Raw genomic sequence first — 14,362 nt, forward strand, 5'->3', positions numbered from 1 at the left:
CAGCAATGAGATTTTAATTGATACACATAAATAATTCCTTGTGTACATTCACACTGGAGTCAGATTCGCTGTTTATTTGACGATTGAAATTAGTCATTATCGGTATTCGTGTTGATGTTGAAGATTTTATTTATTAATATAGCTCTCGCTTAATATCCTCTGATCTGCTCCCAATTAATTATGTCAAAATCCACATCAAACTCAAACTCACACGCATATTGAGCATTGCCTCACTTTCATTTCTCTGCTAGGCAAGTGCTGCTGTGACTACAATAACAAATGAGGAATGAAAGGGATAGAGCCCTTTCCTTTGTTCCTCAAATGAAGATAATGAGGGCTGTCTTTCATTATGACACAGTCTGACTGGTGCGATGAAAGTCTTTCCAGCATGTTTTTTTGTTTGTTTACTTTCCTGCTGTTGGCAGACTGGCCTTACATTCTATATTTGTACATTTCTTGCTTAACTCTCTTGTGCAACAAACTCCTTGTCACAGGTAGGAAGAGTACTGCTGTGAGTGAGCCAAAAATCTGTCTGACTAGTAAAGCAGAGCACATCATCACAAGCTTATCACTTTTTGTTAGGTTGCTGACAACCCAAACATTCCTGACAGACTGAAAGAGGAAGAAGTGACAAAATCAACTTCAGCTTCACATGGATGCAAATTTGAGTGTTCGGCTTGAGACACACTGCTCTATAGCAAAAACACTCAGGGTTAATTTGTGGCTGTTTTCTCTGAAAGGCAGCAAAATGTGGCACCAACAGGATTTGAAAAGACACTTACTTGAAATTTGCTGAAACTCTGGGTTGTCTGGACTTGTGTTGGCAGCCAGGTCCTGAAGGAAATGTTTATACCTGTGAGAAAACAGAGAATTAACAAGATTACAGTGTGCTCACTGTCTAGAAATTTCAGTGGAGAAAGGACACAGTGTAAACTGGGGGACGACAAACTACTAGCCCAACAGCTAACAGAGCCACGGCCACTTTTGAACAGTACATTCAAAAAGCCCCCCAGAGCAATCAAAAAGGTCAGAAAATCAACATACAGTCTCATTTAAAGGGTAACTCCACCAATTTTCCACATTAAAGTGTGTTTACAGGTCTTGGGGAGTACTATGACATGTGAAAAGGGATCAAATTAAAACATGTCTAACTTAAGTTTCCACTGGCCGAACTGTCCACAGCAATAAATAGACTCAAACTGAAAGGTGAGCAGCCCAGTTTGATATGAAACAGCTGGTTAAACTGACTTAAATATTTTTGACCCCACTACAGTGTGCTACAGTCTACCATTGAGATGACTGTATCTACGATCCTCCCACATCTAATTCGCTATACTTCAGGCTGCATCAAGCAGTCATATATTTGTGAATTTTCTTTTATTGATTTGGGGACAGTGGCATGGCTGGCTAACTAGCTTGTCCTGATGTTTAACATGCTGTAAATTATATTTACTTTTTGCTGATTGTACACAATGTTTGGACAAACAGCAGCAGATTTTGATGCCCATGGCATCTTTTATCCATCCATCCTGACCAGCTCGACAACCCCAGGGAAAAGGAGAGTTGGAATAAGAGCTATGCTAATCCAGCTTGGTTTAAGGCTGCTCCTGGCTAATATCGAATCACAGTAAAAGAAACTGGACAAAATGGGACTCGGGCTGGCCAAACAACGTGACATCAGAGACTGTAGTGTCTACAGAGAACTGTCTCCACCACAGTATATCGGCTCAAGCTGTTGCACTTAAGGGATAGGCCTGTGGACTACAGTGGGATGAGGCAATGTGGACTAACATTGATGCTTGGTGCTGACACACAGTCAAAGTTGATGGATGGTGTCTTCCAGGTGTTGAACTTTTGACATAAAGATGCCGATCACATTATCATCACCATCTTGTTGTGATAGTTTACATTCACCCTGACAGATTCAAAAACCTGTGTTGATTATTGTACATTATTAACTGTATAGTTTTTTTTTGTATTTTTTGTAGCATGAAGATGTTTACAAACTTTTCATTTTGTCAATCCTGTGTTGTATGATGACAAATAAATTACCTTGTACCTTGATCAGGTCTCCATGTCACTGATTAAATCCTGATAATGGAGACCTCATTGGGCATTATGTCTTTCAGGACAAATCACCCACCTCTAGTGTTAAAATGGTTTAACACAATCTGACACAAACACTGCACACAGTGCATCTGTATCAGCAGTCAGCACCAGCAATACACGATGTTCTATAATATTCCTTCATGTTTACATCAGTAAGTCTGTTGTGCCTTCTCTATATAAAAAGTCTGTCTGGCTGTTACTTAATGCCCCGGCAGTTGCTCTCACTATTATTAGATCTTCAGAGACCAACTTCATTTTGTGAAAGTAAACTGAAAACTAAACATTCATTCAGGCAGATTCAGAGATTAAAAAAAGAATGTCTCACTTGAACTGTTCACAAAATACAAACCATTTGTTATGAAACTCAGTCACTTAATGTCCCGATTTCAGTTTCCATCTAAAGTAACTGTGAAAAGCATCAGCTTCCTCCGAAATCTATGTCCTTTTTACTAGGATGATGTGACCTCGAAGTGGATCGACAATTGAGATTGATTTCCACTGTGTCTGTCTGCCTTTGCAGCCCTCTCTTTGTGCAGTCTGGGCCTGTTATAGAGACATAGTGGTGCCACTGAAAAGGTCATTAGTGATGCTAGAAGACTGTACACCTCCATGTGGTGGCATGAGTAGAATGAGATGTGGCAGTGGGGACAGCAGTGTAGTGTTTATGTGTACTATGTGTCAATCACAGCACAATAGTGTTCATTCATCATTTGAGTGAAAATATAAGGCGAAAAACAGTCAAGTTTGTTCATTTCCAAGTATTAATGCATTGAGACACATATGTGGTTATAGTACTTTTATACAGCTTTTATCAAATTCAGTTCTTCCAATAACTGCTTGAACATTTACATCTTCCTATCCACCGTGAGATCTAGAACACATTTATATGGACAAGGTACTGCTTCAAATTGCTACAAATAGCTTCGTTCGTTATTGATGTTTTATGGTTATAATAATGGAAACCTGGCTTCACTGGCAACACCAGTATTGACCGGATCACAAGCAAAGGTGAGAATTCACATTTGCAGGGAATCTCCAAACTTGCAGAGTGGTTAGTTAGTGAAAGTTTTTGATAATAAGTGCATCGCAATGCAGATGTGGAAGATCTTGCACCAATTCAGTGATATAATATAATGAGGTGTTTGCACCCTACACAACATTAGAGCCTACTGATGGATCAGGCCATCATCCTACCTTGCTGAGACACCCTCATCCCTGTCCTAACAAAAGTAAGCAATCGTCATAACAACTACAGACCAGTCGAACTCACATCAGTAGTAATGACCTGTTTTGAACCACGTCAGTGCAATTGGATCAGTGCAGACATTTGGATACTACTATTCTAGAGATCTTAGTCAGCAAACTGTCTGCCACTGACCACCCACTTTCCACCTGTGAATAGAAAAAATATTTTTTAACAAATTGTTAAATTTGGCCACCACCTCTCCTACACCCTGACGTCCAGTACCGGCTCTCCATAACGGTGTGTGAGGAGTCCATTGGAGATTTTCTGTCACCAGTTTTACTGTGCTGAGTTGAGCCACGCCGAAAAACAAAACAAACTCTCTCAGGAGAAGGGCCAAACCACGCCAATCCTGCCTGTAAGTGACATAGTGACATCTTACAACGGCCGTTAACCCATAACAAATGTGTGTGCTGCATTCCTTTGGATTAACTGAAGCTCAGTAGAACAGTAGGTTGACACAATGGTAGGTCTATGGGTGGAGGAGGAGGAAGGGGTGGGGTGGGGTGGGGTGGGGGGTCATTCTTGTAATCAATTACACATTGGAAATAAAATGGATGTCAAACAAGGTCTAATTAAACCTCCCTCAATTAAGAGACACTTAAAAAGAGAAATAATTTTACTATTTTCTTTCTTTTTTTCTTTTGTGTCTCATCTTGTAATAACAAATACATTACAGGCATTATTAGCGATGGATGCCCTCATTCTTAGAACAAAATCTAATTAAAGCAACTGTAACAAAAAGGGAACACTCTAATGAGCATTATTACGGCACATTTCAAATAATGTAAATGGGACTCTCTTGTTTAACTGACCTGTCCCTCCCATTAGCAGCAAAGCAAAGCAAAGACAATAATGTAATCTGAAGCATATTTATCTCAGTTCAGATATTCTAATGAAGAATTCAGCTGTAGAAAGTGTACACTGCTGAAATGATCTGCCTGCCACTACTGCAACAGGGGCTAGTAGTTCCTTTATAGTATGCAGATGATATGCAGACTTTTTTCCCTCTGTCTCTAGTTGACAAATCAGGTTGTTTGGGCATTTGCACACATGTCAGTAAAGAAAAAAGACATCATGGATTAGAGCAAAAAAAAAAACAATCTTTTGACTAAAATGTTTTTTCGAGGTGTAGTCAAGTCATTTTCCCAATTTGTAATTTGTGAAACATGTTACAGGGCACGTTACTTGACATGTGCTAAAACAATAAGATTTACAGCCTCACCCCACACCATGTTCACTAATGCAGACATCAAGTTTAAATATTTGACCAACAGTGTCAGGCTTCAAGTTTTACTCTTTCAAATAATCAACCATCTACAGAACTTTTCAGTATGCTATTTTTCTACTTCTTTTTCTTCTCATCATCATTATAATTCATTATTATTGTTATTAATAATATTGTTTAAAGTGAGTCTCGTTTAACAGAAAAATACATCATACAAACAGCAACTTTTGCAGCCTTGTCAGTCTGATGGTTAGTTATCACCTTTCTGTCATCACTGACATACTGTTAATAATCAAAGAAGCTCTGAGGCTTTACATTTATTCTATATGTTATAATACAAGATTTCAGCCTTGAGCTGCAGTCAGGCTACATTCATGATTTGTATAGTCCAACTAACCAAAAACGTCTTATTGATCATTATTATAGAGTTTCAGGGTGTTGCTGTAACCATGGTAACTCACGGTGCCAGACAGGAGGGAGAGTCACTGAATGACACCATTGACACATACACTCCAAACAAAGTCCAGACTATAGTTGTTATTTCACACATGTAGCACACAACAGGAGACTCTCCATGTCAGACAAGTTCTCATGTGTTGACTAAATTCAAAAACTAATTGATAACATAGCAGTGCTATGTATCCTTTCTAGCTAAGCAGCTAAATGTTAGCACTGCTCCGTGTTTAGATGCCGCCCTGTGTGGGTCACTACACTGTCATTGGTCAGGCGCACACACGCTGTTAACCATACCATTGGCTGTAGAGTGTGACACTCCATCAATAAAAATCAGCCAACACTTGTTTTCCAATCTAGATTAATCTCATAAGTCGCCACTGTGAAGTTTGAATGACGGAAAACCGTAGTGATGGAGAACTTTAATCCATGAGACATGGTGGAAATATCTGTGTAATTATTTTGCTTTGCATACATGCATTTAGGATTCAAATTTGTAATTAAGAGACAAGGGGCACTGACAGGCTCCTGTACCGCACCCACAGCCTGGGCTTGAGGGTAATTAGTCATTAGATTCATTAGTCATTAAATTGCTTTAAAGAAAAGGAATGCGCATTCCAAGTGCAGGCGACTGTCCAAATATGAGTAAAAAAAATTTAATATTAAGGGATTGCGAAGACCATCTTATCTTTCTCTAAAATAGAGACTAATGGGGATTTTTTCAAATAGGAAGGCACTCTAATGTCATGTCAATTTTTTTACTGTGTGTATCTGCATGCCTAAACTTAAAGGAGAATGCACCTGAGAATGAGACTCAAATAATCATTCTTCAGAATCACCTTAAGAGTTTTCCTATATAACATAGTGTTTATTTAATTGTCCACCTCATTGCAAGTATAGTGGCTAGCTTCTGCTTTTACAACTATCTGCTTCCTTAGTTAGAAGTATGTTTCATTAAGTCGCACAGTTCTTGCGTTTGCAAGAACACATCTTTTGTTTAGGACTTTTTCATCGACGGTTCTGTTGTCATAACAGCAGGTAAGCCATATGTGGTCCATGCTTGTTAATTATATAACCTTGTAGAATCAACATGCACCAAATGACACTGCAACAACCCAGTACACTTAACTTTTTCTTCCCTGAAGCCCCCACCGGCAGGGGCTATCAGGCAGTATAACAACAGCCCCCTCAGCAGCAACATGTAGCTTGCACATACACACGCTGCATACCCACAGAAAACTCAGAATCTCTGCTACACAACAGTTACAACACCAAGCGATCAAACAACGCGAGGTGAAAATACAGAAATACAAGCGACGCAGACAAATAAAGCTGGCGCAGCGGCTACTCTGATGTCAGCATGGTTTCACTGCATCCACTCGAGTCTCCACATGTTCCAACAATACCATTTTTATCTTCCATTTATGCTGTGTTCCATCTGCATTTACTCTGACACAGTTGCATCAACAGTGATGCTTACACTTCTGATGGAATCTCACAAGTGTTACCTATTGTTATACCAAGATAATGCACATAAAGCTTGTAATTACAGAGATATACCCTATTTATTCTGAGCATGTCATTTTTGAGTAGGACATCAAAAAGGGACTCAGGGAAGTACTTAATCTTTGCATTTATTGGAGAGATGTAATACCAGAGAGAGTTACTCTTTCTGCAGAGCATGTGCATTTGACAGTAGGAGGGGAAGAGCAAGGACAGATTGTCCATTAGTTAATCTACTACAGATGGTGTTGTTCTCTTGGATGGATAAAAAAAGTTAATAAATTGACAGTATAAAATGCTCAAATGGTCTGCTAAATGTAAATTACTTGAGCAGCCGTTAATAATGTAATTGTGGTTTGCCCAAGTGAAGTTTATGTGCAAGAAACACTGGCCACTCCTTCTCTGCAGTTCAGTTTCACCCAGTACATGCATGTGTAAGTATTTGGAATTCAACAGATTCATTTGTTTTGTATGTGACTTAAATTTAACATGTACTGAAACCTAAACCATATCATACATGGTTAAACCTTTCCTCCAATCAGTTCCTGTAACTGCAAACTATCCTGGTCGATAAAACCCCACCTCCCCTTCTTTCTTACTGCTTCTCTTTTCTCTAAAGGCGTGTTTCCATCAAACATTACTGTTCATTTCAGTTATGTTAGTTACACAACTGTTTGCATTTCCATTGTCAAATGTTGTGGATGGTACCAAAAGAAGCATTCTGTAACATGTCCTGTTTTTCTGACCACCTTTCCATTGAGGTATGTACGTGATCCGATACTAAAAGTTTTAGTTTAAACACTGTAGATCACTGATTGGTCAGTCTGACCAGCCAGACTTCAGTGAAATTTCCCCCAGAAAACAGCCTGCCTCCCCGCGAGTGACATAGTCAGACAGCATCTAGTTTACTGATGTTGATTATGTAATTACGAAATTTACGGCGAAAAACGTAATTTTGTCACTTTCCAGGATGTTTGGTGGGTCAGGATCTCAATCACAACACATCATAACAGCATCCATATGATTATAAACAATCCAACAGGAGGACACCGGGGAAACACCTTGAAAATACACAGACGTCATCATCATGACATGTACTGCCGCAACTCTTTAGGAGCCGCAGCTGCTTGGCTGTATGTGAATGACTAATGGTGGAGAATTGGTGAACTGCCTCTTCAGCGATAATGCGGCTTCTCTGTGTGAAAGGGGCTAGTGACAGAGTGTAAGGAGAAAGTGGCAGAGCAAGAGAGCGGCAGAAATGAGAGGTGAACATAAGCAGACCAGAGGATGTGACCATAGACCTGCTCTGAATCAGGGCCAAGTAACAACCGCTTTTGGGTTGAAGTTTTAAAAATGGGACACACTTCTGTAACTGAATCAGCAGAGCCACTTTATTACCAGTGATTCTTCGACAGATCAGCGGGGATCTAGACAAGCGCATCATCGGTTTAAGACAAACCTAAAGCAGGTAGCCCAGTTGTGGTGGAAATGCAAAACCTTGCTTCGCCAGGCTGCCACATCTAGTCAAACAGAATGGAGCCAGGCCAGCAGTTGAATGGAAAGATCAGCACAGTTGGTATTCTCAAAGCAGATGCACTAAACTAGTCTATTTGCAGTTGCGAAGCAAAGACTGCATCATTCAAATTTTGGAACCATGATTCCTCTTAGCTTGGCTCATCCACAACTGACCAATTGCCAGCTTATAAAACAGCACAACAAAGCACACCAAGGAACCCTCTTGCTTCATGGACTGATGATGTTAAATGGACATAGCATTACAGTGTACACAGCTAAATGTTTGTCAATGTACATGTACCGATTTCACCATCCAAGCTTTATTGTTATATCATATAGGGACGTTGTCTCTAGGGCTGTTGGATTCAATGAACTGCCATGAAGATACACTCCAGATCCAAATTTTAAGACCAGTTGAAAAATTGCAAGAATTTACATTTTGCACTGTTGGATCTTAAAAAGGTTCTAAGTAGTTTCAAAATACAAAAAGAAGAAATGGGAGTGACACAAAAACAAATTTGATTAAGCTATTTATTGAAAACAACAATTACACTGAAATAGGCTGTTCATCAGCTGATCAAAAGTTTAAAAACATAGCTCAAAAAAAAAACCCTGGAACCCCCCTAAAATAGAAACAAAAGTTTTAAAAAAGGACAGAGTAATAAGTAGCTCCACCATTCTTGCTGATCACTTCAAAAATTAGTTTTGGCATGCTTGATGCGAGTGTTTCCAGGAGGCTAGTGGGAACGTTGCTCCAAGTGGTCAAGATGGCTTCACAGAGGGCATCCACTGTCTGGAACTGATGTCCATTTTTGTAAACTTCCCTTGCCATCCATCCCCAAATGTTCTCAATTGGATATAGATCGGGGAAACATGCAGGATGGTCCAAAAGAGTGATGTTATTCCTCTGGAAGAAGTCCTCAGGTGGGCACTGTGAACTGCAGCATTGTCCTGTTGAAAAACCCAGTCATTACGACACAGACGAGGGCCCTCTGCCATGAGGGATGCCCTCTGCAACATCTCCACATAGCCAGCTGCTGTATGACGCCCCTGCACAACCTGAAGCTCCATTGTTCCATTGAAGGAAAAAGCACCCCAGATCATGATGGCACCCCCTCCACTGTGCGACATAGAAAACATCTCAAGTGGGATCTCCTTGTCATGCCAGTAACGCTAGAAGCCATCAGGACCATCAAGGTTAAATTTTTTCTCATCAGAGAATGAAACTTTCTTCCACCTTTCAATGTCCCATGTTTGGTGCTCTCTTGCAAAGTCCAAACGGACAATTTTGTGGCGTTGAAGGAGACGAAGCCTTTGAAGACGTTTTTTGTTCTTAAAGCCCTTCTCTTGCAGATGCCGTCTGATGGTTATTGGGCTGCAGTCGGCACCAGTAACGGCCTTAATTTGGGACGAGGATCGTCCTGTGTCTCGAAAGACAGCCAATCGGATCCTCCGGCTCAGCGCCGGGGACATTTTTTTGGGTCTACCTCTTGACTTTTTGGTTCCATAACTCTCAGGATCTCAGCGATTGCACGTTGCGAGAGGCCATGCTTATGCTCAATAATCCGACCACGTTCAACGAGAGAAAGCTTTTTGGCTTTTGCCATCTGGAGGTCATGACAGTGTGAATGCCTGACAGAGAATGACATTGAATCCCCATTTTTGCGCAGATTTTGGCTTTTAACGGCTGTGGTCTTAAACTTTTGAGCAGCTGATAAACAGCCTGTTTCAGTTTAATTGTTGCTTTCAATAAATTGCTTACTCAATTTTTTTTTGTGTCAATCCCATTTCTTCTTTTTGCATTTGGTAACTTAGAACCTTTTTAAGATCCAACGGTGCAAAATGTAAATTCTTGCAATTTTTCAACTGGTCTTAAAATTTTGATCAGGAGTGTATTTAGGGTGGCTCATCTCTTGACACCTTCAATCTCTCTCCTCCTGCCCCCTGATTTTGCCAACAAGCGACAGGACAAAACACCACAGCTGTTGCATGGTGGCATAATAAACCAGTCAGTGTTCTGCTGGTGTTTCCAGACAGGGGAAACAGAGCAAGTGAGGCAGACATTACATGATCTGCTTAAGTGTATATACTATAATCCTGGTCAAAAGTTTGATCCGATCGTGGGACACTATTGTGCTTGTGATTGTGTGAATTGGGACAGCAGCAGCTAGACAGTCCTCCTGCATTCCATGTCTACTACTGTGTCCAGTCTCTTCAGTTTAGTCATACTAGGAGGCAGTTTCTGCAGATTACTTAGGCTGGCTCTCCTTTTTTTATCTGGTTAAAAGTCAAAATGTCTCAAAACTGGCAAAGTTACATTTGTTTTTGCAAACAGAGCAGATGCCACAGCTACCACCACATGATATGTGTAGCGTCACATGCAGTTCTGGTGATTGCTTGCCCTCCCCTCTGGTTGATGAATCAGTATCGCAGTATTATATTTTTGCAATTATTGCGAAAGTCTTATTATCCTGCACAGGTCACATACATATACACTTGAAATTGGCCTTAGCGACACACAGAGAGAAGAAAATCAAAAAGGAACCTACAAACATTCTTACTGGGTTTTGGTTTGTCTTTTAAATAAATGTGTTTGATTATTTCGGAGGATGCGTCTTGGCCAAGAATAGATCTCAAATCCACTTTTGTAACTTTTGGTTCAGATTTGGATAAACAATGTAAGATCCGGCGTCTTTCAAAATTTTTGTTAATTTTTCAGGCACTAAATCTATAAAATATATCATTTGAGACACTGTTAAACTTGGCAATGAACTGCAGGGTCAAATTGAAAGGCAATATAACACAAATCATTGACTGAAATACAGTTCAGCACCTGCAGACCATGGAGAGGATCCACTTACGAAAGGCTCCATATTTCACAATTCTTTCTTCTTCTACTTCACAAATAATTAATCCAAATTCTGACCTTGTGTTGGAAAACCTCACCATGTTCAGCTTTTGAAGATTATGGAACTACCAGTTAGGGCTGGGACGACATGTCAATGTGGTCGACGTAATCAACGACATAAATTCGTCGACATGAATAATTTGCATTGACGCGTCATCCCACACAGGAAATGGTAGTACCCGCGGAGGCTGAGAATAGCCCCTCTAACACAGAGATGCTTGTGCGCCACAGCAGTGATTCGTCAATTCTCTGCCGTTTCACACAGAGCGAAGCTCCGCTGCAGTAAAGACGAACCGCCGTGTAATTCACACAGAAAGCTGCGCTGCAGCTCCTAAAGAGACGTGACAGTACATGTCATGATGATGACGTCGGTGTGTTTCCCAAGTGTCCCCCCTGTCAGTCTAAACCTGTGGACCGTTTACAAAGTGTAGTGATTGAGAACCCGGCCCCCTAAACATCCTGTTCAAAAAATTAATACTAATCAAAAAAATGATCGCTAGATTAATCGTTTGAAAAATTATCATTTGGGGCAGCTCTACTACCAGAGCACATAGTCAATTTAATATCAGACTTTGGCAACTGAAAGACAAAATCAGGCATTGAGTAGCATTGAGGCCCATTCAGTGCACAGTTGTACTTATATCAGTGCATAACATGTATGACAATGACTATGAGGCCTCTAGAGTTCTATGGCCTTTACATAAAAATCTTTTACAGTGAGCCATTCATGGGGCAATTCCCTTGTTACACTATATGGTGTTCAGCATACAGCAGATACTGTATATTCAAAGGCCTCCAATTGCTGCCATCTTTATATGAACTGCATCTCTATTATTGACACAAACACAGGCAATACAGACAGAGAGGGCTGCTGTTCACTGCCACAATCAGCCCGAGACCCCATCACTGTCATAATGGTAATCTCAGTGGGGAGGACACTGATGACTGCTCCAGCCGGCTCTAGTGAATGCCACTTAATAAAAGCAATGATTTTATTCCTCCCCTAGCAGCAACATAAGTATCTACACTCCAGGCCCTACATGCCATCCATCATCCTTGAATGGTGATAAGTGACAACAATTTCCTGCTATTCCCAGCCACGGAGCTGGAGAAAGGTAAGGCGCCAGCCATTGCCTAGATGATTATCTAGGTGTCCCACTTAAAAATATCATACAATTAGACACATCCTTCGAGTCTCTGGAGTTTCACTAAGAATGACAGACAAATCAATGATGATAATGGGAAGTGCAGAAAAGGCGAAGTGAGAGAGGGCTGTGCTGGAGAGAATGAGGGTTACTGATTATCTGACAGCTAAGTACAGTCGTCAGCCCACTCATCTGAGAGACAGGGTTCATTTCCTCTGTTGGTTACGAAGTACAATACAAGGTAAACAGGCCATATGCAACAGAACAGAAAACCATTTCATTTTACTCCAAGGTATTGTTTTTCAACACTGGATTTCATTATGGTGTAATTGTTTTCTATCTATCTATCTATCTATCTATCTATCTATCTATCTATCTATCTATCTATCTATCTATCTTTATCTATCTATCTTTATCTATCTATCTATCTATCTATCTATCTATCCATCTATCTATCCATCTATCCATCTATCCATCCATCCATCCACTATATTGCCAAAAGGATTCACTCACCCATTCAAAATTGAAATCAGGTGTTCCAATCACTTCCATGGCCACAGGTGTATAAAAGGAAGCACCTGGGCATGTAGACTGTTTCTACAAACATTTGTGGAAGAAAAGGTCACTCTCAGGAGCCCAGTGAATTCCAGCGTGGTACTGTGATAGGATGCCACCTGTGCAACAAGTCCAGTCATGGAATTTCCTCACTCATAAATATTCCACAGTCTACTGTCAGTGGTGTTATAACAAAGGGGAAGCGATGGGGAATGACAGCAACTCAGCCACAAAGTAGTAGGCCACGTAAAATGATAGAGCGGGTTCAGCGAATGTTGAGGCACATAGCGCGCAGATGTCGCCAACTTTCTGCAGAGTCAATCGCTACAGACCTCCAAACTTCATGTGGCCTTCAGATTAGCTCAAGAACACTGTGTAAAGAGCTTCATGGAATGGGTTTCCATGGCCGAGCAGCTGCATCTAAGCCATACATCAGCAAGTGCAATGCAAAGTGCTGGATGCATTGGTGTAAAGCACATTGCCACTGGACTCTAGAGCAGTGGAGACGTGTTCTCTGGAGTAGGGATGGATATTGTTAGGATTTAATCGATGCCGATACTGATACTCCTTATCGGTACCGATACTTATCGATACTCTTATTGATACTACAACATGTATTTTGTGTAAAAAAAAATAACAAATTTACAAGATTCAACCTTATTTTTTTTTACCACAAGGTAATAATAAAGCTTCAACAGAACAGAAGCTATGGAATTACAAATACTCCTGAACAGATAACCAGGACCAGGACCAGATATAAAAATCTGGCGGATGCTGGAGCACGACGCAGCAAGTCAGAATTTAGCACCGAGCAGACAGGAAGTCAAGTACAAAAATAATAACATAACATCAGGTTATTTTTAATAAAACACTCTGTGTTGACACCAACACACAAATCTCAAAAAAGAGAGACACAAGTTCTTCTAATGTCCTTCAGTCAGGAACACTTTCTGTTGTTGTTGTTATAACACATACCTGTAACTGCGATTGTGAGTGAATGCGATTATCGTGGAAACTCCTCAGCCTCGTGACGCCAGCTGTGTACTGCACCGTGGCAGACTAATGTAACCTGTGGGGGTGACCGGACAGCAGAGCAAAACTGGACCAGGGCAGTAACGCAGTGGACAGTATCCAGTGGAAATTCAGGGTAAGCAACATCACCAAACACTTGGAGTGTGCGCATAGTATGAAGCTAAAGGAGTATGGCGTATTTGATTTACACTGATGATAACAAAGTAAAGTTAGCAGCCCGGCTAGATCCTTCCTGTTAAAGCACTAATTCTGAGATGACCTCTCCTATTTAATGTAGGCCTACTTCTGCTGTTGTTTTATGCAAACTTATAAGTCTACCTGGATTTTGCACTGTAACACTTAGTAATATATGACTGTAATTGTAATACTTTTTACGGTAATGAGTAGTGTGAGTAGTATTAAAGTAATAAAATTACAGTTACTATAATAAGTAGCTGGTTCAAATCCCGGCTCCGGGCAAGGCTGAGCTGCACGTCGAAGTGTCCTTGAGCAAGATACTGAACCCCACAGTTCAATACTGATGTCAAATAACAAAGGAGATAGTTAGCAACCTTGTCTATACCCACATTCCAGAGTGAAGCGGTCTGAGAGATATCTGTTCACCTTAACTGGGGACTGTGTATCCAAATATAAGGTTTGTATCAATGTGTTGAATTTTGGGCCAAACTGGA

At 40.6% G+C, this 14,362-nt stretch overlaps 1 protein-coding gene across 2 annotated transcripts in view; it reads right to left on the reverse strand.

The window, feature by feature from the left end:
- arhgef39 (Rho guanine nucleotide exchange factor (GEF) 39) overlaps positions 1-14,362 on the reverse strand; it is an 88,298-nt gene that overhangs the window by 29,647 nt on the left and 44,289 nt on the right. For both annotated transcript variants that reach the window (XM_037122536.1, XM_037122535.1), the window contains exon 6: positions 783-853. In XM_037122536.1, the coding sequence (XP_036978431.1) occupies positions 783-853 (71 nt within the window). The remainder of the gene's footprint in view (positions 1-782; positions 854-14,362) is intronic.

This window comes from Acanthopagrus latus, chromosome 14, assembly GCF_904848185.1.
Source record: "Acanthopagrus latus isolate v.2019 chromosome 14, fAcaLat1.1, whole genome shotgun sequence".
NCBI classification, from domain to species: Eukaryota; Metazoa; Chordata; class Actinopteri; order Spariformes; family Sparidae; genus Acanthopagrus; species Acanthopagrus latus.